Consider the following 20,854-nt stretch of genomic DNA (forward strand, 5'->3'; position numbering starts at 1 on the left):
CTTAGGAGTCCCACGTTACAGTGAGATTAGACCATGCTGTGTATGTGATGTATCCAGTTGTGCAAAGACAGTCTGCGTTATGGAGGATCCAATGAACAGCTGCTGGATCTTTCTCTTGCTGTTCTGAGGAAGGCAGGCAGGTGTAGAAGCTCTTTTCTTTCCCCCTTGCAGGTGGCATTGTGCTGAATCCTTCCTTCTACGGCATTCCTGGCCACACGCACACAATGATCCATGAAATTGGGCACAGCCTGGGGCTCTACCACGTCTTCCGGGGGATCTCAGAGATCCTGTCCTGCAGTGATCCATGCATGGAAACGGAGCCCTCCTTCGAGACCGGGGACCTCTGCAGAGACACCAACCCTGCTCCTAAGCACAAGCTGTGCGGGGATCCTGGACCTGGCAACGACACGTGTGGCTTTCACAGTTTCTTAAACACACCGTTCAGTAACTTCATGAGCTATGCAGGTACCTGGGCTTCCTTGGTTTGCTCCTTGGGTCTGTGGTTGGGTGGGAGTAGAGAGCAGCAATATTATCTCTGATTTCTGCAGTGCATCTCATGTGGGGCTTTATGCTGGCATGCGTCGTGTCTAGGTTTAGACCTGACAGGTCTACAGCCAGTCTTGATGGAGACCGAATTTGATGGCCTCAGGAATTCCTTCCACATCCCGTTTTCCCCAATTTTCCCAAACTGTCCATAGTTTCACATGGTGTCTGGGTAGGTCATCATGTTGGGGGGTCAAACATTAAGAAAACAGCACCTCAAAGCTCTTCAGCAAGTTTGACACACTATTTGATTAAGAGCTGGATGTCTGGTCTAAGAATTCTTCTCTGGAAAGCTCAAGCTCAGAGTCTGTTTACACTCTTTCTGGGAGATAGCAAATGTCAGATGAATATTGACACCACCAAAGCTGTGGGATGTACCTGTAATATGCATCTGATGAGCCGCTGCTCACACCTCTGTGCAGCAGTTCAGATATCACGTTTGTTGTTTGATTTAGACTCTCTGCCATTCAGCTGCCATCAGCAGCAGCTGGATCAGGAGCGCTCCTGTGGTCAGGGGCACTCAGCACATTGTGATGCTTTATGCTGGGAGTGCTGCTCCTCGTTCCACTCCTGGGAGCTGAAGGGGAGCTGAAGGATGCTCTGTTGTTTCTCAGAAGGATCAGAGGATGCCTGGGGTTGTATTTTCTTATTTCAGGCCTTGGGGTCTAGCAGTGCTGAAGGTCTGTGGCACCAAGTTAGCAGCATCCACAACACTTCAAAGGTGACCAATACAAGCAGAGACACTGAAGGGCACCTTAACAGTACGGGCAGAAACACAGATTGCCCACTCAAAAGGTCATAAGAGTGCTTATTCTGTAATAAAACTGTAGGAAAGCAAAATGTTTAATGTCATCCGGGGCACGGATTGAAATGATTTATAACATAAATGCTTTCGTGCCCTTTGTGGCACTCGCTAAAAGTGGTGCTTCGTTTCCTCTTTGTTTTTCTGTTCATTTAGAGGGTGATTTTGGGGTCAACATACAAGCAGTGAGTCAGGTCCTAAATGTGTTATGTACTTCTATACATGTGGTAGGGCAGAATGTCTTAGTGTCTCGTGCAGTCTTTTGTCTGTTCCACACAAATAAGTCGGTAGCACTTTGGCTTTACAATATCCCTCCACCAAATCTGCTTGTGGGGATGTGAAGAGGAGGTGATGCATGCGTGTTTCAAAACCCCAAGGTCTCATCTTCCAAAGAGAACTTGCCCTGCCAGCCGTGTCAAGAGATGAGACAGAGCACAGCGATATCTATCTGCTGTTGGGAGCTACGTGTGTGCTGGTGTTCTGAGCAGAACCCTTTTTTTTTCCCTTGAAAAATGAAGTGAAGCGACATGATAGGTATCTCTAGAGCTCATGCATGAATCTGTTTGCTTTTCTGTTGTTGCCAGTGGAATAAAAACCATATCAGGATATTAAATCACTGTGGAAATACCTTTGAAACATGTTGGTTGAGGTCATGCAGCTCTAAACATCGCCTTGCCTTTTTCTCTTGCTGACTGCATGCAACTGTAGCACGTAGTGTTTGTCCATCTATCATCCGTCTGTCCTGTCACCCCCAACTTTGTAGCAAAGCAGCAAACAAAACAGCCCCAAAATACCAAGTTACAAAATCTCGAACATCAAGAAGTGTGAGCAGTGCTTTGATTACTTTAAATACCCATCTGGCTGCGGTGTTCCTAGGTAAAAATATAGGTTAATGTTTTAGACCACTCTCCACAAAGTCAGCGGGAATTCCGCCTCTGAATTCTGTTGGAATAATCATCCCAGCAAAGTGCATTGAATTTCTCTAATTATAATTTCATTTGAGGCTCTTCAGCCCTTCTTGAAATTGAGTGATCAAGTGAAACATCTCTGCCCTCGCCTTCTCCCTCCCCCAGGACACAGCCTGTGCTGCTGTTTAAACAGATTGAAAATGCAGGTCATCTTTCTCCCTTGCCATTGTCTCACTGCTTTGTCCTATATATATTTTATTGTTCCTTTATGATGGCTATTAAGGGCCTTTTGTCTCCTTCTGGGCTTCCGTGAAGAGTATTTATGGCTTTTACAGCATGCTCAGGGATAGACCATCGGCAGTTATTGAGGGTATGTAGAGATGTCATTTTAAAGCAGCTTTTTGCATAACCACGGGGATTTGCAGAGGCTCTCAGGCTGGTGGTGTCTGTCAGCCTGCTGTGCCTGTTTGGTCAGGGGAGGGACACTGCTCAGTGGAATCAGGAGGGAGAGATGAGGATATGCAATCCAAGGTGTTCTGATGGGGTCAGCAGCAGCAAGGCTGCACTTGGGACTGCAGTCTGAGCAGGATCCCAGCCAGAGCCGACTCCTTTTCCTTGTGGTTCAGGGAAGATGCGGTAAGGTTTTAAATTAGCCACCAAGATTCACACTTCTCTTCAGAACAGATTTGTATTTTGTGAGTTTCGCAGGGCATGGACTCGAAGACATGAGAGCATCTCATAACGCTCTTACAATATCAAACTGCCAACTTGCGTGCATGCAGGCGATGCTCCAAACAGCCTTCGGTGACCTGCATCTTCCCCGAGAAGTGTATTACGTGACCTGTGCAAAACTGTCATTGTTTGCATCGTGGCAGCATGCAGAGGTCCCATCTGGGCCTGAGATTTACTGGGCTGGGAGCTCTGCAGTCATACATGAAGAAACACTTGGGGCTTTCAAGAGCTGTTCACGTGATGGGAAGAGTAGCAGGCCAGCACCGAGGCCTTCAGCACAGCTTTTCTGGGTGGCTTTGCACAATGCAGTTACTCTTTCTGTGATGTGCCCAATGGTGGATTGGTCATTTTCTGCTTCTCCAGGGCATTGCAGTTGTAAAACTGTGTGATGTTCAGATGGTACCAGGCGTGTTCTTGTTGCCAAATCGTGTTTGTGAAATACAGATGAAATAAGGCACGAGAAATGGGTATTTATGGGAAATGATCCAGCAAATTATTTCTCCGTGTTGAATGAAAAGGAAACTTGAAATATCAAGAATGTTTCTAAAAAGCTCAGGAAGAGATGAGAAGCAGAGCGATGGGGGAAGGTTTTAGTGCAAATAAAGCTGTTCTGCTGCACCAAAAATATCCGTTCTTAATCAGCAGGAACTTCTTTTTAAGACTGGTCTTTTAGAACGTTCTCAATTTGCTCATTAGAAAATATAAGAACTTGTAAAAAGTTATTTAACTATTATTTTTAAGTTCTGATTTCTTTCAATTAAGAACACTGTCACGGTCCATCGCACACAGTTTATATGGCTGCTGATCAGTGCTCTATCCTTACACTCGCTACCCTTTGCTCTTCTGTATCCTCTCTGAGATGTTCTCATAGGCACAAAGTTCTTCCAAATCCTTGCCTTCATCTCCAGCCTTGTGTCCTGCCTCGGGATGGCCTCTGGGTGCTTCATGCACATCCCAGTTCAGAGGGATGGAACCTGTGTTTATTTACTTGTATCCCTGTTTAACTTGTTTCCTTCCACCCACCTCCACCAGTGGTGCCTGCATTAATTTCTTCACAGACCATTAACTTCTGAGGGCTGCGAGACCCCATCCTGGCCCATCCAGGAGCTCCCCTTCACCGGGTTGTAATTCTCCCATTGTCAATCCCATGCAGCTGATGCAGTTTCTGCTTCTCTTTCAGACGATGACTGCACCGACTCCTTCACTCCCAACCAAGTGGCCAGGATGCACTGCTACTTGGACCTGGTCTATCAGAGCTGGCAGCCAGCAAAGAAACCGGCTCCTGTCGCCATTGCCCCCCAGATCGTGGCTCGGACCCCCACCTCTGTCACCCTGGAGTGGTTTCCACCCATCGATGGGCACTTCTTTGAAAGGTGACCACGCGCTGCTCAGTTCTCTTGTGCTCAGTTGGGTGGGCAGGGGATTGGTAAGCAGCCACGACATGAGCTGCACTCAGCCTGGGCTGAGGCTCCTTCCTAAATTGGTTCGTATTGAGGGGATTATTGATCTGTTTTCTGCTCTTCCCTCCTCAGCCTGTAGCACTCTGTTGAGAGCCATTGATTTGCCATATAAAGGGCAAATCTTTTTCCCGTGTGCCACGGGAGGAATTTTCAATCAGCAGTTCTGGCTTTGTGATTCCTGCTTATTGCTGCTCACAAATACCTGTTGGCTCCAGCTCTGCCCACACATTCCCCCTCCTATTACATGTTTCCTTTGCAAGGTCATGGGATCTTGTTCTTACCCCCATGGCAGCGCAGGGCTCGTGGGTACAGAGCTTGGATGGGCTGCATGAGAACTTCCTAGATAACTGAGCTCACACTGTCATTAGCTCACCTCTGTGCTTGCATTTCCTCTCCCCTTCTTGCTTTAATACCTTACAGAAAACAAACTTTGAGTGTCCTTCAGGACTGGAGCAGCACGTATTGCAGGAAGCCAAATTTACAGGCATATTAGCACCCAAAGAGCTGCCTCAGCACTGCTTTGTTCACTGAGAGCACCTTGAAAGCCACCGTCTTCAGCATGGAAGAAACTCCTTCCAGCACTGTAAGGACAGTGTGGCTGTTTCAGTGTCCAGCTTGCACTTAATTTGAGTGCTCAGAGATTTTCCCTTTTTTATTGCAGGTTAATACGGGGGGCAGAGGGGGAATCAAATTATATTAGGAGTTGATGAAGAAAGACAGGACTCGTGCTGTTTTAATTTCAGTTTTGCAACCGAATCCATTCATTCCCTATGTGTGAAAAGGACTTATGTGAAGTTTTGAGAATTAATTTGGAATTTTGGGGCCCGTAATCATTTTTAGGTAAATTAAGTTTCTCCAATTTAATTTAGATTTCAGAAGATACTGTCTGTGTGTTAAATAAATACCATCTGCCTCTTAAAACACGCTGGTACAGAGTTAATTGTTATGTAACCAAATATGCCTTTATTACATATTTCTTATAACTCGATCAATATGTTCTTAATAACCCCCAGTTAGTTGCTTCTTAAATGACATACAGTGGATCACTTGCTAAATCTAACATTTCATAACAGAGTTATGTTAAATCGTGATTTTCAAGGGGAAAAAAAAACACCCTTTGGGTTTTTAAATGTGTGTGCCCCATTTTACTGAGGAGATTTAAAGAGGCAGCTGCAAATGCAAACACGAGGCCAATTCCATGCTGAAATGAGATTCCCACTTTTAATGGATATGGAGATGTTGCTGCGACTGTTCTAAAACTTCACTGATATAGATCAGTGAGTCTAGATAGATCAACAGGTCGTGTATAGATATAACAGATCAGTGAGCATGCCTGTGCCAGCCCATACTTCTGATGTATTAACCAAAACGAGTCTGATAGTGTTATGGTAAGAAACTTTGGAAGCTTTCAGTGCCCATGTGTCCAGCAGTGCTTGTTTAGGGATGCTTGCCTGTGTCAGCTCCTGAAATGAGGTCACTGTGCAAGACGTGTAGGAGGTAAAATTGGCCAAGTATAATCTTATCTGTGTGTGGGAATACTGTAAATCTCTGCAGATATTTTTACACAAAGTGCTCACCATGGCCCACATTTTACTTGCCTCACTTGAATGAATAAACTCATTCACTTCAATGGCACTATTCATGTAAAAAACAGAAGACTGATACTCAACTGCTGAGTGCCTTGGGCCTGGTTTCTAATGCACGAAGGCCCCTTCCGTGCTGTTTTGACAGTGTAAAAGGGCCTTAAAAGGATGAATGGCTCTGGCTACATTAGCAAGCATTGTGGCTCAATATAATTAGATCTCTAATGCAAAACATTTGTTAATGAAGACCCACCATCAGCACTGCAGGGGTGTTGGGGCACTTGCTGCAGCCTGGTGCATGGCTGGGTATGGCATGTTGGTAGTGCTGGGGCACATCAGTGTGGTCCTGAGGCACGGTTTCCTTTCTGTCTTCAGGCTCTTCCCTGCTCAGATGAAACTGTGTCACAGGTGCTGCAGCTTTTGATGCTTTCTTCTTAAGGCCTCATTTCTAGAATTGCATGGTTAGTGTTGTGAGTCTGCGGGCAGAGTGCAACGTTGACTCGTTGTGGATGTAGGGTTGGCCATCCAAGTCATAGAATCACAGTATCCTTAAGTTGGAAAAGACCACTGAGTCCATTTGGTCCATCCATCCAACCACGTCCTCACACCTTTACAAGTATAAGTGCACAAGCTGAGCAAAAAATGAAGCCTTTCTTGCAGACCCTCCTTGCCTCGGGACTGTGAGCCATTGATGGGTGCTGTGTTGCTCCGTAGAGTCATTTACCTGCACACAAATTTGCCCACATGGCCCTAAACTCTAGCAGCTGGTTGAGCTTCTGACCATCCCTAATTACCAAATATATAAGAACCCAGTATTTCTTCTTGCAGCTACTACACATGGGCTTGCAATACTTGCCCTTCTCCATGCTACCTCCAAAAAAGAATAAAAAAAGCATGAGAATGTTGCGTGTGTGAATAATAACGTGAAATAATGAAATAATAACAGAGCCAACAAAACAAGGGAAAACAAGCGAGAAGAAGGAAACTCTGTTCATTTCCTGACTGCATCTATGAGATGCCTTCATCTGCTGTCGCTGAGCATCCATTCATGTGCCTCCTGTTTGATATGCGGAGGCGGGATGTAAACAGTTATTGTCACAGAGCTCTGCAGCTAATTCTGCTTGGACAAGAAAACTTTGAACGCCTCTGCTCCTCCAAATTTTCATTGAGGTGACTGTATTAATTTCCATGCATCTGATGCTATCTTCTCATTCTTAGCAAGAGAATATCTTGGCCAGTATGGTTCATGGGTCTAGATGGCTGGGCTTGATAACTGCTTGCTTGAATCTTGCTGGAAAGTTTCAGTGCCATCAGTGATACAAATTCCAGTCAGGTAGCATACGGAGCAGGTATAATCTAGTACAATTTAGACTGAAAACAGGCGTTTGTTACCAAAAGGAACGACAGATCTTTACTGGTTTTGGGTTGCCCCTAAACTGTTACCAGCCCTGATGAGAATTGGTTTCCACTAGTATTCTTTATGTTTTGAATCCACTTTGCTGGAATATGATGCTGTAGGAATGAATCCCTCCTGTGCTCTGAACCTCATGAGCTGGAATTTCCCCAGTACTTGGCTTATTAGAAAACAGCAAAGTCTACATTGTTCATTACCCTTCACTTTCAGGAGTCATGTGCCCGGTGTATGAGGTGTCAGATATGCTATCATTCCTATTTAATGATGTTTTGAACCATTTTCTGCTCATTTGGTCTTGATGTCATTGGCTGCGTAAGGTGTAAAGGTCTGCCTTAGATTTTCACAAGCCTTTACATGCAATTCATAATTAGTTTTGACATCCGTGGCTGTTTGCAGGGTTTGTGCTCAAGAAGCTGCAGACGAAAATCTTTAACCCAGGAGTCATCGCTGTGTAACTCCTTTCAGCCAGTGGTGTTACATCAGGGCTGAGTTTGGCTCCCAAACTGGAAAAGTAAAAAGAGAAAGTTTGCTCATAGCCTTTCCCACATGATGCTCCTTGTGATTCCTCCTACCTCCAAGTCCTTGCTGGTAAAAGGAAATGTTTGTCCATAAGCCTACAGTTTTTTTCCACCATGGCAGCCTGTGATGAAATTGTATAGCTGCTAATTTGAGTAGAAAGCGGTTCTAATTGTGGAAAATTGGCTTTCAATTCCCCGTCCTCATCCAGGACTGAACAGTAACGCGGGAGTTTCTTTGTAGAGAAACTGGAAGATTATTATTGCAGGGATTTCTCTCCTTACTGTTGGTGGATGTGTCTAAAACAACAACAGAAATCCCACACAATAGCAATGATGTGTTTTTATTTCTCAATCTCATTTTTTTTCCAGAGTCTTAATTTTATATATATTTTTTAACATACATTACTTGGGCAAGCTGAATTAAGCACTTAAGCCACTGCTGAGCAGCCTGTTGAGAGATGAAATTAGCAGGTAGTCTCATAACAATAATACAAGTGGGTGAAGTGAGACAGAGAGTGGAGACGTGACTCACACTGTGCCCAAATGTATTCGGTATGTCTGGTACAGAACGTGCAGGGAAGGGGAGAGCACCTTTGCTTCCTATTTCTCTGTTCTTCCCCATTGCCACACTTGAAGTGTTTCCAGCAGGTGCATCCCTCCCCACGATGAGCTCGGTCATTTGCTGTCTCTTTGCAGGGTGGCAGTGGGCCATAGTGAAATGGATACGAGTTTTGCCACTGATTTCATTCCAAGCCCCCCCTGTTGACAATCCCTGCTTCCGCCTAATTAAGCCAACAGAAAGCTGACTTTCACACAGATCCCTGTCAACAAATAGGAGATGCTAAGCCAGAGTGCAGCTGAGCGAGAGTTGTCCCTGGTGCCAAATGGAAACAGGGACAGCCTAGGAGGGCTGGGAGAGCAGCTCCCCTGTCCCAGGGTCCTCTTTTGCCCATGGGCCACAATGTGCTTTGCAAAGTGTGCTGAAATAAATCTCACTATGGGAGAGAGTTGAAATTTGCATCACTGGTGGTGATAATTGATGGCTTAGTCTGCACTTGGGGTGTTTAGAGAGTGCACTGCGTTGTGCACAGCATTGCTTGCCTGATGTTTCTGTCCTTTCCTAAGTGCATTCCTTCACTTAAGATCAAGAATTCCTACTTTCGTGTTGGGTGGCATCATTCCTTAAAGCAGAACAGTGAATTGTGAATAATGAACAAGTTTGGGGGATCAGTAACCACACATTCTGAGCTGTATGTGGTTCCAAATTGTGTGACTACAAAGGAATGTTAGGGATGAACTGTGTGAGCCACATCCTCTGTTGATATAAATCAATGCAGCGTAATAGAAGACGTTAGAGCTGTACCAGCTTAAGCCCTCACCTCGTGAGTGTGCACAAATGTTGGTGCAAAGTGGTGGTGTTAAACACGGTGTTTTCCTGTTCAGCAGCTTCTGCCAACAGTGCTGTAGTGGCAGTAGCTGATGTTAGGCTTATTGTCTAGGTGAAGCAATCTGGCACTGGGCAGCAAAGTGTTTTTCTCAGTGCCCCGTCGTGCCATCCCATGGCATGGAACCAGGAGGGTTTCAGTTCAGAAAGAGCCATCTGCTGGTGCCAAGGCTGCCAGGTACTGAATCCAGTTTCCCCTGTGGAAAGGATTAAGGGCATATTTCTCGCTGTATAATCACAACCCTCCCCGTTTTCCAGACTTCTAGTGATCTGGGCAATGATCCACCTCCAAAAGCAGGTCCTTGCACATGTAAGTGAGCCGTGCTTCTCTGAGCGGCTCTCTGATGTTTGTAGATCTGGGGTTTAACTCTGTCTCTAATCAATGGTCCAGTTGGGCCCAAATCTTTTCAAGTCCTGAAGATGCTGTGAGTTCATGCAATAAACCCATCATGGGAGTAGAAATAGGTCTGATACCTCCTAAGTCCCGTTTCTCTGCTCCAGCCTTTAAATAACACACGTTTTCTTTTGTCTGGATTTCATCCAGCTGTAGTGTGAGGGCAAGAAAAACCCCAACAACCTTACAGCTGAGAGTAGTTCCTAGGTTGCTCTCCTTTTATATGGGATGGTGGCTCACACTGATGCCGTCTTCACAGCCATTAGCCCAAACCAGCCAAGCCAAGTCCAGAAAGCACTCTTGTCTGTGCTGTAAGAAAAGAGGATTAAGTGGAACTGAATTCCAAATCTTACTGTTTTTAATATAGTTGAATAAGCAGCTCATTCAGCTGTTACTAAGGTGGTGTGTTTTCCTGTTTTCCTGGCCTCCTAGAGAAGTGGGATCAGCGTGTGATCTGTGCGTGGAGGGAAGAGTCCTGGTGCAGCATGCCTTCAGCGCCTCGTCCCCAATGCCCTGCGATCCCTCGGGGCACTGGAGCCCACGGGAAGCAGAAGGTAAGCATGGGGCTGGGGCGGAATCGTGGCATGGGAGAGGTCAGGCCAGAGCAAAAGGAGACCACAGAGCATGTGGGGACCTCTGGGGAAGGGTGGCTGGTTGTACCTGCGAGTAGCAAGAACAAAATGAGAGGACGGATGGATGCACTGCGTTCCTGAAGTAATACCCCCTGTGTTTTGGTCCCTGTGCCCTGACCCTGCCCATGAGTTTAATGAATTTCAGGAGCTGAACTTGAACTTCAGAAAGCAGCAGAGTGCCAAGAAACACTGACCATTCACATCTGCCAGATGAATTCCTCAGGGGAGCAGTTTAGTCCTTCTGCTCTGACTCCAAAAATGAAGAATTGCATGTTGTTTCTTTGGGCTTGATTTCTGCTGCCTTCACTTAACATTGAATTACTAACAGGCTGCACAAGCAGTCACGCTGGAAGAAGCAGAGAAGCGCAGGATCACAAAGATCACCAGGTCTAACTATCAACTCATCCTCACCGTGACCATTAAACCACATCCCTCACTGCTGCATCTGTCCTTTTCCTGAACACCTCCAGGGATGGTGACTCTACCACCTCCCTGGGCAGCCTGTTCCAATGCCTCAACACTGTTTCTGAGAAGAAATCTTTACTGATATCCAACCTGTTTTTTCCTAACATCCATACCTTCCATTGTGTACATAGTTGGATGTAGGAGAGTATATACGTGATTATACCAGGCAGAGGTCAGTAATCACAGTTTACAGTTTGAGAAGAGCAGAATGTTATTTCAGTCTGTCCATTGCTAACTTTTCCTTCAGGTGCAGCACACTCTGAGCCCAAACGTACACGAATCTCATTGAACTCAAAGGTTAGCACATGGAATTTGCTAACTCTTTATATAGATGTCTTCTTATTTTAAGGGCTTCTCTGTCCTTCAGCTAGAATACATGGGAGTTAATCTACAAGGAAGATTATCTATTAATTAATATGGGAATACATACATAAACAAAGTGTTGCTTGCCCTGCATGGACATACCCCAGGTGGGAGCCCACTTGGGGCTGCAGTTCACTCCAACCCATTGCAACTTTGGACATCTGGGGCCAAGGTTGCCAAGCCCAACACAGAGTGCACCTGTCCCTCGCATGGAGGTTGCAGAGGAGCCCCATCCTGGGAAGCATTTCTCCAGCCACAGGTGTGACCTGATTGTCAAGTAAACAGGATTAGCAAAATCTGGATGGCTTGCAGTTGTAGTGCGGGGTGGAAGAGTGAATTTCCACTCCGCCAACTCTTAGAAGGCTTTGAAACCTGGTTTTGTTTGGAACAAAATCTGAAACTTTTGAATTTCACCATGAAGGAAAATTAAAAACAAAAAGTGTTTGAGGCTGGCCAGGATGTTTTATTTAGCTTATGTAATCCCTCTTTCATGAACTTCAGTTCAATTATGACATTTGAAAGTGTCTCCTCTTAGTATATAATCTAGGGCAAAAGCAACTTTCAATATCAAAGTGAAAAGTGTTTGAAAGTGCAAAAGCTAAATGAAATTCTTCCAGAAATGTCAAAACACGGCGTTCTATTACTGCTAGAACTTTCCCCCCATCTTCTCTTCCAGAGTAAAATTTTTGGCCAAATAAATCCCATTTTTGTGAAGTGTTTTGATTTTGAAAGGTCTGTATTCCATTGAGATGCTCCTTTCCATCACAATTTCTCCGACAAGCTCTGATTTGAAAACTTCTGGATCTCGCACGTCTTGCCAGCGGCATCATTCCTAGAGAAACGAAGCTTCTCTAAGATTTATTACTCAGCTGCATTTTGCATTTAATTTCCTCTTTGTACAGTGTGTTCCTGCATATTCTTAACTACGAAGGGTGAAGTCAGATCCTTATCTGTCTCATTCAATTGCTGTTTTGCCATTGCTCTGGAAAGAAAATTTGGGAATCCTATCTTTTTACTACATTAACAAGTTGTCTTTGCTTTAGGGTAGAAAATACACCAAGTGTATGGGATTTGTTGCTCTCTAATTTTCCAATGTCCCTGACATTCAGGATTTCTGCCTGCTTGCACTTGGTCTGAGTTACAGATAGCACAGTTGGGTCATTGTCACTGACACACCAGGCTGTGCTTATAGCCCATATTTTGAGTGAGACCTCCCTCCCTGCCTCCCATCCCTGCTGTGTAACTGGAGATGGCACCTGCCACATCCTCACAAACCCTACATTTGTATCTTACTTGTGTTTGGCCAGAGGGGAGGCCACACAAAATGTTGCTTGATGATTGATCTTGCTGATGCTCTCATAAGCTAAAGGGTTTTTAGAGTTTGAGAGCACAGGCACACAGTGATCAATCCATCATTTCTTTTTATATACAATTACTTGTAATTTTCATAGTATGCACCCATGTCTAGAAATCTAGATGCATGGAGTAAAGTTTTGATGCTGTCCCACAATCAAACGGGCATTTCAAGTCTGAGTGTCTAATAATCTTTAAGAAAGGGACTGTTTATCTCAACTTCAGTACTTCATTTCAGTTTTCAGTCCATGCCAGACTATGGTCAAGCTCCCATTCTTGCCAGGCAGAGCTGTTCTCACTCAGTAGGCAGCAATGATCTGCTTTCAGCTCCCTGCAGTGCTCATTGAGTTCAATTCAACTGAACACTCCCTTGTCTATCAAAGTATGTGGGTTTATTCTCTACTTAAGTCTTTCAAAGTTTTTGAACTGGCAGAGGTGAATATGCAGGAACCCAAGGGGAGCAACATCAAGATACATGCAAGGCTGTGAGCCGTTCATCCACTCCATTTTCCTATTGGCAAGATAATAGCATTAATACAACTCTTTCCAAAGCACGGGAGGTACTGGGGTAAAAAACTTGCCCTCTTAGGGCTGCAGTAAGAGGCTGTCTGTGAATGTTGGAACATCATTTGTTGGCCCAGCCAAGCACATGTGGATGGCAGCAAGCATTGCAGGATGGTGTGGGTTGAGTGGGGTTCTCTCTGCTCACAGGGATTACACTCTGAGTCCTTGTGAGCTTGGCAGAGGGAACGACTGAGGGTGTTCACTGGAATTCTGGCTTCCTGCACAGTGCACGGATGCTTTTGGTCTGCCAGGTGCTGGCTTAGTGGCAGTGCTTTGTGGCATGTGAGGAACAGGGGAGAGCTGTGGGGTAGAACATGGTGTTGGTTTTCTGAGAGGCCTGCTGAGATACGGGGGAATTGTTCTGTGTCTGGGTTCATTTGGTATGAACGGGAGAACTCCCTGGGCTGCGAATCCTTGGCAGAAAAGGCACATTTCTATCACTTCATTGGATCACAGACAATAAGAATAACCTTCACACGTTGCCCTTTTCTCTTCAAATTAGCAGTGATGTCCTGTTTGTTTGTGTTTGCCCTGTGCTTTATCTCACTTTCTCCCTTGGTTGCCAACAGCTGCGCTCTCCCTCTCTCATTTTCCTCTGCCATCTGCATTTCTCTCCTCTTGTTACCTCTCTTTATCTTTTCTTTTTCCTTTCTTCTTTCCTACACTTTGTCTTTTCTCTGTTCTGCTCGCTCCCTTTTCGTGTGATTATTTGGGAAGGAAGAGGGAACTTATAGCACTCGCTGGATTCTGTTACCAACTGTTCCACCCATATGACCTCTCTGGATCTCGCAGTCCACGATTCTGTGCCAAATTGTAATGTTACCATAGTATTTGGGATCCCAGCAAGCGCTGTGGCTTTCATTAGTTCTTGGTAATACCTCCCATGTAGCTGAACATAGCCAATGGTGAGACACGTAAAAGCACAAGTGCCTGTTGTTTCATCATGACAAGTGCAGAGAGCCAACTCAAACCTGTGCTCCGTGTGCTTCCAAGAGAGGGATCTTACACAATGTACAAGATGAGCCTGTAAAGGGCATAGCAGTGAGCTGAGGATTTTGCTGCCCAACAGCACAATGTGGAGCCAGCAGAAGCTCTTTCTTTTGTCTTTGCTGCAGACAAGAGGAAAAGGTAACATCTTAGAGTAACAGATGGGTGTAAGAGGAGCACGAGGGTGAAATGGAAGCAAAGTGAGTCTGTTTATCCTATAAACTACCAAGCAGAAAGGATAGAAAATACTGTTTGGCGCAGGCAAATGTAACAGAAATGAGAAGTGTGGGACCGGACACACTGGCACGGTGTGTGCTGGGTGGTGTCTGCTCCATCTGGGCGCTTAGGTGGGTTTGTGTCTCACCCAGCAATGAGACATAGGCATTAAACTCCTCTCCATGCCGGCCATGCCTGTTCTGCCCAGTTGAGTAATGAGCTTCCTGGTCAGATGTGCACTCCTGCCACCAGTTTCTCTTTCAGTACTGTTGCCAATGATGAGCCATATTCTCTGCTTTCTGTTATGCACTTTCTTAGTTTCATTCTTTCTTTCCAGGGCACCCTGATGTTGAGCAGCCTTGTAAATCCAGCGTCCGGACGTGGAGCCCCAACTCAGCTGTCAACCAGCACACGGTGCCCCCTGCCTGCCCTGAGCCCCAGGGCTGCTACCTGCAGCTGGAGTTCCGCTACCCCCTGACTCCAGAGTCCCTCACAGTATGGGTGACATTTGTTTCCCCCGACTGGGACTCCAGCGGAGCGGTGAATGACGTCAAGCTGCTCACCGTCAGTGGGAAGAACATCTCTCTTGGGCCACAGAATGTTTTCTGTGACATCCCACTGACCATCAAACTGGACGCAGGACAGGTGGGCGAGGAGGTGTACGGCATCCAGATCTACACTCTGGATGAGCACTTGGAAATCGATGCTGCCATGCTGAGCTCCGTCCCGCACAGCACGCTGTGCACAGACTGCAAACCCATCCAATACAAAGTGGTTCGAGACCCTCCTTTCCAGTCCGGATCTCCAGTTGTCATCTCGAACCTCAGCAGAAGATTCGTTGACATGTAAGTACTGCTTTGCAGGGGTGCAATCAGAGAAAGATTATAGCCTCTTCTCAACTTGCTGATGTCAGGTATTGCCACTGAGCAGTGGACTTCTAAAGCAGGTAGATGTATCAGTTATCACCAAGAGAGGGGTGTTCTCTTTGTTTCTTTCTGGAATTCAGGAGCATTAGAACCAGGTGAAATTGCCTGCTGCTCACGGAGAAAGGTGAAATTCCATCTTCCTTTAAGCTGAAAGGATATTGCAAACCACTTGAGCTTTGATAAGTTCAATGTTTAAGATAACCTGAGGGAGGACCTCAGGAGTATCACAGTCACCGTTTCCTTAGACATTTTTTTCACAGTAGTATCTTGGTGAAGGAGGCAGCTTTGCTTTCAGTGCCAGAGCATCGTAACTTCTAATTAACTGCTTGAGAGAGAACGCGGGAAGTAAAATTGGGTGTTCAGGTATGTAAATGTATTTCAGCTGCTTTCATTTCCTCCTTCCATGTGTCACTGACACAGGCTGTATTGCACAGTAAACACAACGTACGTGCCACTTGGTTGTAGGGAGTGAATTTCATCTCAGCTGCAGTTACGCTCATCTGTTGAAGGAATGTACGATCGTTGAGGAAAGCTCAACTTCAAAATATTTAATGATTTCGAGGAGATCCACGATCTACCCACAGGCATTCCTCCAGAAGCAAGAAAAACATCTTTTGCATAACACGATTCCCTGGAAGTGATTCACTCATCTGTGGGAACAACATGAAGCTCTTTTGAAAATGAACACCAGATAAAAGGAAACCTGCTAAGAAAACTGCACTCTAATTTAGAAAAGATGATCTAATTAGTACAGCTAATATCAAGGAAGCATACATCATTATGGTCTTCTGAAGCATGTTTAAATATAATAAAAATGATTAATTAACAATTCAGCAATCATGAGCTACCATCCCTTTCATGGCGCAATTATACAGCTCAGAAGATGCAAATTGTCCCTATGGGTTTAAAAATTCAAGGTAGCTGACAATAGTGAATATAAAAGCAAACCCCTGAACCTCAATGCTGAAAGTTAAGCATGTGCGTAATTGCTTTCTTGGGTTATAGCCTCGTTCCAACAACTGCTGGCACTTCACAGATGAATATTGGTATATTGGAAACGTGGAAAACTGGTGAATTTTCCCATAGTTTTGCTGCGAAAGCATCTTTGCCTGAAACCTGGCCCACTCACACTGGAAAATGGGACTGGTTTGGTCTGAAGTATTTGCATACCTTAGCATAAGTTCCCACAGAAGCAGGTCCAGTTTTGAGTTCATAATAGAGCATGAAAAAAGAAGTCCAAAACATAACTTGTGTTCTGACTGCTAGTCCTGTATCTTTTGGTATAATTTTAGGGGTGACTTCTAGCCTATAGCCATCCAAAATGGGAAGGTGCTCTGACGGTTCAATTGGTAGCCAGGGATTAATAGCAGTTTTCCTGTATGGCACTGAATAAATCACACAGAGTAACGCGGCTGTACCTGTCTGCATGTCTCGGTTATGGAGTCAGCTGAAACAGAAGGAAAATAGAAGGTTGTCTTTCTGCAGTCAGGAGACAGAAGCAGCTGGCAGAGACTGGCAAAGCCAACCCAACCAAAGCCTTTCATCTGACCAGCTCTGAGCAATGGGTCCTCCAAGGGTCTGCAGGGAAAATCCAGACAGAGGGCTGTGACTGGGCACTTGGAAAGTTAAAATGAAGCCTTTAGCCACTGGGTAAAGACTCAAAGATGCAGATTGCTTAGCACTTGGAGATGGGTTTTCTTAATGCATTTTCATATCTTAACATGCATATGTGCATAGCAATGTTTCATACCCTTTGGAGCTGAGGGGTCCTGCAGCTTCATAACACAGAGCAGCCACAGCCCTTGAGCTCTGAGAGCAGGAAGATGCCTCAGAAAGTTGAGGATAGTGGTGTACTGTATGTACACAGAGGGGTAAATGCAGTATCTCAGCCCTTCCTCATCTGCGTGTCTCCTTCTGTACAGCTGGAATTCAGCATATCTGCACAACCAGACACTGCAACCCCTTTATCTCTCGGTAAGCCCCAAGGCAGTCCCCCTCCTTTTTATGCTTTTGCATGTTTTCTATATTAAATAAAACGACACCCCCACATGTTCTATGGAAGGTTATTTTGAAGGCAGTCGCCTGTCTTTACTCTTGCCTCTTCTGACCTTGATCTTCACTTTCTCTTTTTCTCCCAAAGAAAATATTTGCTTGCACTGTTATCTGTGAGCAAGATCCTTTCCCCAGGTGTGGCGATGCTGAAAGAGAAATTAATTTCTCCTACCTTCTTCCCGTCAAAGAGAGGGAACTTCTCTTTAAGCCTTTAATGGATAGCCCTTGCCTAGTCAGCAGTGGGTGCTCCACAACAGAGAGGAAATAGCTAGAGCAGTGGAAACCTTTTATTAAGAAATGCAAAATAATGCCAGACCTTCTGTTCTCAAGCTGAATTTTAATCTCAGCTCTTGGCTCAATGGTTTCTAAGGGACTGGACCTTATCCTTGGACCTCCCAGAAACAAGGCAAGATGCTCTCGCTTCCACCAAGTGCTATTGGCCAGAATTGCTGTAATCTGCAGTACAAAATGAGGCTCGGTGCCTAGGAAGAGAGCAGAAAGCTGAATAAATCAATGGGGGGAAAAAAGGTCAGGCCAGGTGCAGTGCGGAACTGCTGAGTCGTCACGCCGCAGTCAGCGATAAGGGCAGAGCCACATCTGCAGATCTCAAAGTCTCAGCTCACGGTTTAATCCAAAGTTCAGGCTGTGCTCTTACATTTTGCTGTTGCTGTTCCCTGGGAATAGCCCATGAGATAGTGGGGATGGTGATGGAGGTAATTGTATTGCTCTTGCTTTGGCCTTGCTGTAGCGCTTTTACGCTCACGTGGATGCTCTTGTCATCACTTGTGGCAACCACTGATGTTTGGAAGAGCTCAGTGAGAGGAGTGTCTCCAGTGGAAGCTCAACTGAGGATGTCAGGGGGCAGCTGGACACCAGTCCTCGATGGGCACCTTGAGAGGTGGTGGCGAGCAGCCCATGATTCCCACCGTGCTCCTGCTCTGATCTGAGCTCACCCCTCCAACGTGCCAAGCCAGGAGGTGCCGAGGTTAGTTCTGTAAAGTTGGAATAACTGGAAAAGTTTCTGAGAATTGGAATTTTTTCCTACTTTTCTGCCATGGACTTCATAGGAAACCTCAGAACGTGGTGGACTGTGCTGGAGCGGGTCATCTTTGTAACCTTCTTCTTTGTTAACCTGTAAGATTTTTCATGACAAAGACACTGACTGAAATAGCCTTAGAAAGAATCCCAGCACAAAGCCCTGCTACGAGTTTTGATTTTGCAGAGTTGAACATCACTGAGCAGCAAGTATGCTTTCCTGTGATATCTCCATCTGAGTTATTCCCGTACTGACTTGTGCTTTAGTACCTAAGTGACACCTGGAGATACTGCATTCATACTTCAAAATAAAAGAAAAAAGAGACTGAGAGAGAAACCTGCATTTTCTCATCTAGAGAATATATTTTCCTTGTCACACTATAGCTTTTTTCCACCTACTTTCTATGGCTACGCCTTTTCTGTTCCTTGCAAATAGAGGGGACTGGTTGTCATCTATTGTTTAAGCAAGTGCAGTATTTTAAAATATTTTGTTAGATTCAGGAGTTCCATTCCGTGCTAAGCTTCAAGCTCAATTTCACGTGCAGTGTTTTAACTGTGCACCTAAGAGAGTGGGATCCAGATCTCAGCAGGGCTTCTTGATGTGACTGAAAAGGATTGAGGAATTACATCATTGGGACTGCAGGTATTTGGGGAGGTTGCTGTGGTGCTGTTCATGGTTTCCTGGCGTGTTGCAGGCTGTATCTGAAGGGGTTTGTTTCAAAATGTGTGTTATTGATGGCATTTGTTGGTATGCGGTCCGGAAGCCATGCACATGATTTGTCAGAAACCCTTGTTGATGTGGTGTTGAAGGAGATGGAAAACATTGCTTAGTCTGAATGCATATGAAATACGTTGTAAACTCCTTCAAACATAGCAAGCAGAGAGGCTGGAGAATCAGCAGTGGCTGTTGGAGGTGAGCAGGAGCTCCATTGGAAGGCTGCAGTTACTCATAGCAGGCCCAGCTCAACAGGGCTCTGAAAAATACACAAATATCACAGTGATGATATGTAACGTTAAGGCCCTGTTGAATGCAACACTAAAATTTCATGGCAACATCTGTCCCTGTTATGGCATTCCTTCCTTTGCATTCATCTTGAAGATCTATTTCTCTATTTTCTGAAGCTCTACCAGCCAGAGGAATGTATGATCTAAAGCAGCTGAAATGAATTGCCAGATCCATCTGTCATGAAGATAATTAACAGCATATTTCCACCCAAACAAGATACAGATCGCTGGGTGGATTTTCTCCCGATACCAAAAACTGAAGCCCACATTATCAACATCTTCTGCTCCCCCCTCCTCCACAGCTGCCATGCCAAATCTCTCTTGATATGCCAGGAAATACTGGGGAGTATCTAAGATAGGACCGAAATGTTAAGAAAGCACTTTACATGCCCAGATTTATCTACAAAAGCTGCTAGGTTGTCTGTATGATATCGGCACGCTACACATCTGGATTCCCAACAGGCTTTAGAACTGTGTCTGGTGAATCCAGATGTCTTTGTGCAACAGCATGAATACTTACAGCAAGCCTAGAAATGCCTCGCCTTGATGTGTGCAAGGACCTCATGCACTTCTTCGTGAATCTTTCCCACTGATGGTTTTATAGTTACCTTCCAATTGAATGAATGCAACCAATTACTTCTTGCCTTGTCCAACCGTCTTCAGCTACCAGAAGGAGGTGCAAAGCAGTATCACCTCTTCTTGAGTCCATGGGTATTTGATGCCTTCTATCACCTCTAGCAGTACCTGAGACCTGTCCTTATTAAAAGCACTAGTCTGCATATGGGTGATTTCTTTCCCATAATTAGCCACTTATCCATACTTTTTTCTCTCCAGTATTAAGGAGATCCCTGTCTTTATCCATATGAAAGTTTACTGCTTATCTCCAGTGAAAACACTTCTACCAAGCTTCCATGTGAACAGGCTCACTTTACTCTTTATTTGCTCATTCCTTCACATCTCCTGTACTGTTAATGCACAGCACTGTGTGAACAAAGCTACTTCATGCTTTCCCAAGCGGCAGACACCCTTCTATCCCTGTGTCCCACCAGGTTTCTCTTCCCACTACAGTGTTGAGACTCAGATATGTCCACTCCTGCATCCTTCTTACACCCATCTGAAGGAAGCTCAGGCTCTCCATGTCCCTGCTAGCCCTTGGCAGCTCAAAAACACTGTTAGCTTTCCTTACATCTTCCTGTCTTCATCAGAGGTGCCAGGTTATCTCAGCAGATGAATAAAACCTACTTCCTGACCCCACACGCAGAGCAAGACAGCAAGTTTTCCCTACCACCTTCTGCCAAATTGCCTTAACCCTGATCCAGAGAAGAGGAAGAACAATCTGGCGGGCCGTGCCCATTCAGCAGGCAGCTTTTCTGCTCAGCCTGGTGCCAGCTGTAGTGATAGATTTGTGGTTCTTTGCTGTTGTGGTTTCTTATGTAATGCTGTAGCTATAGCTGGCAC

The 20,854-nt window shown here is 45.2% G+C and overlaps 1 protein-coding gene across 1 annotated transcript in view; it reads left to right on the forward strand.

Moving 5' to 3' along the window:
• The window catches only part of PAPPA (pappalysin 1), a 157,669-nt gene that overhangs the window by 52,520 nt on the left and 84,295 nt on the right, over positions 1-20,854 (forward strand). Inside the window, exons 4-7 of the mRNA XM_072352928.1 lie at positions 172-465; positions 4,166-4,358; positions 10,231-10,352; positions 14,716-15,223. Of these exons, the coding sequence (XP_072209029.1) occupies positions 172-465; positions 4,166-4,358; positions 10,231-10,352; positions 14,716-15,223 (1,117 nt within the window). The remainder of the gene's footprint in view (positions 1-171; positions 466-4,165; positions 4,359-10,230; positions 10,353-14,715; positions 15,224-20,854) is intronic.

The sequence above is a fragment of the Excalfactoria chinensis genome, chromosome 18 (assembly GCF_039878825.1).
Source record: "Excalfactoria chinensis isolate bCotChi1 chromosome 18, bCotChi1.hap2, whole genome shotgun sequence".
In the NCBI taxonomy this organism is placed as follows: domain Eukaryota; kingdom Metazoa; phylum Chordata; class Aves; order Galliformes; family Phasianidae; genus Excalfactoria; species Excalfactoria chinensis.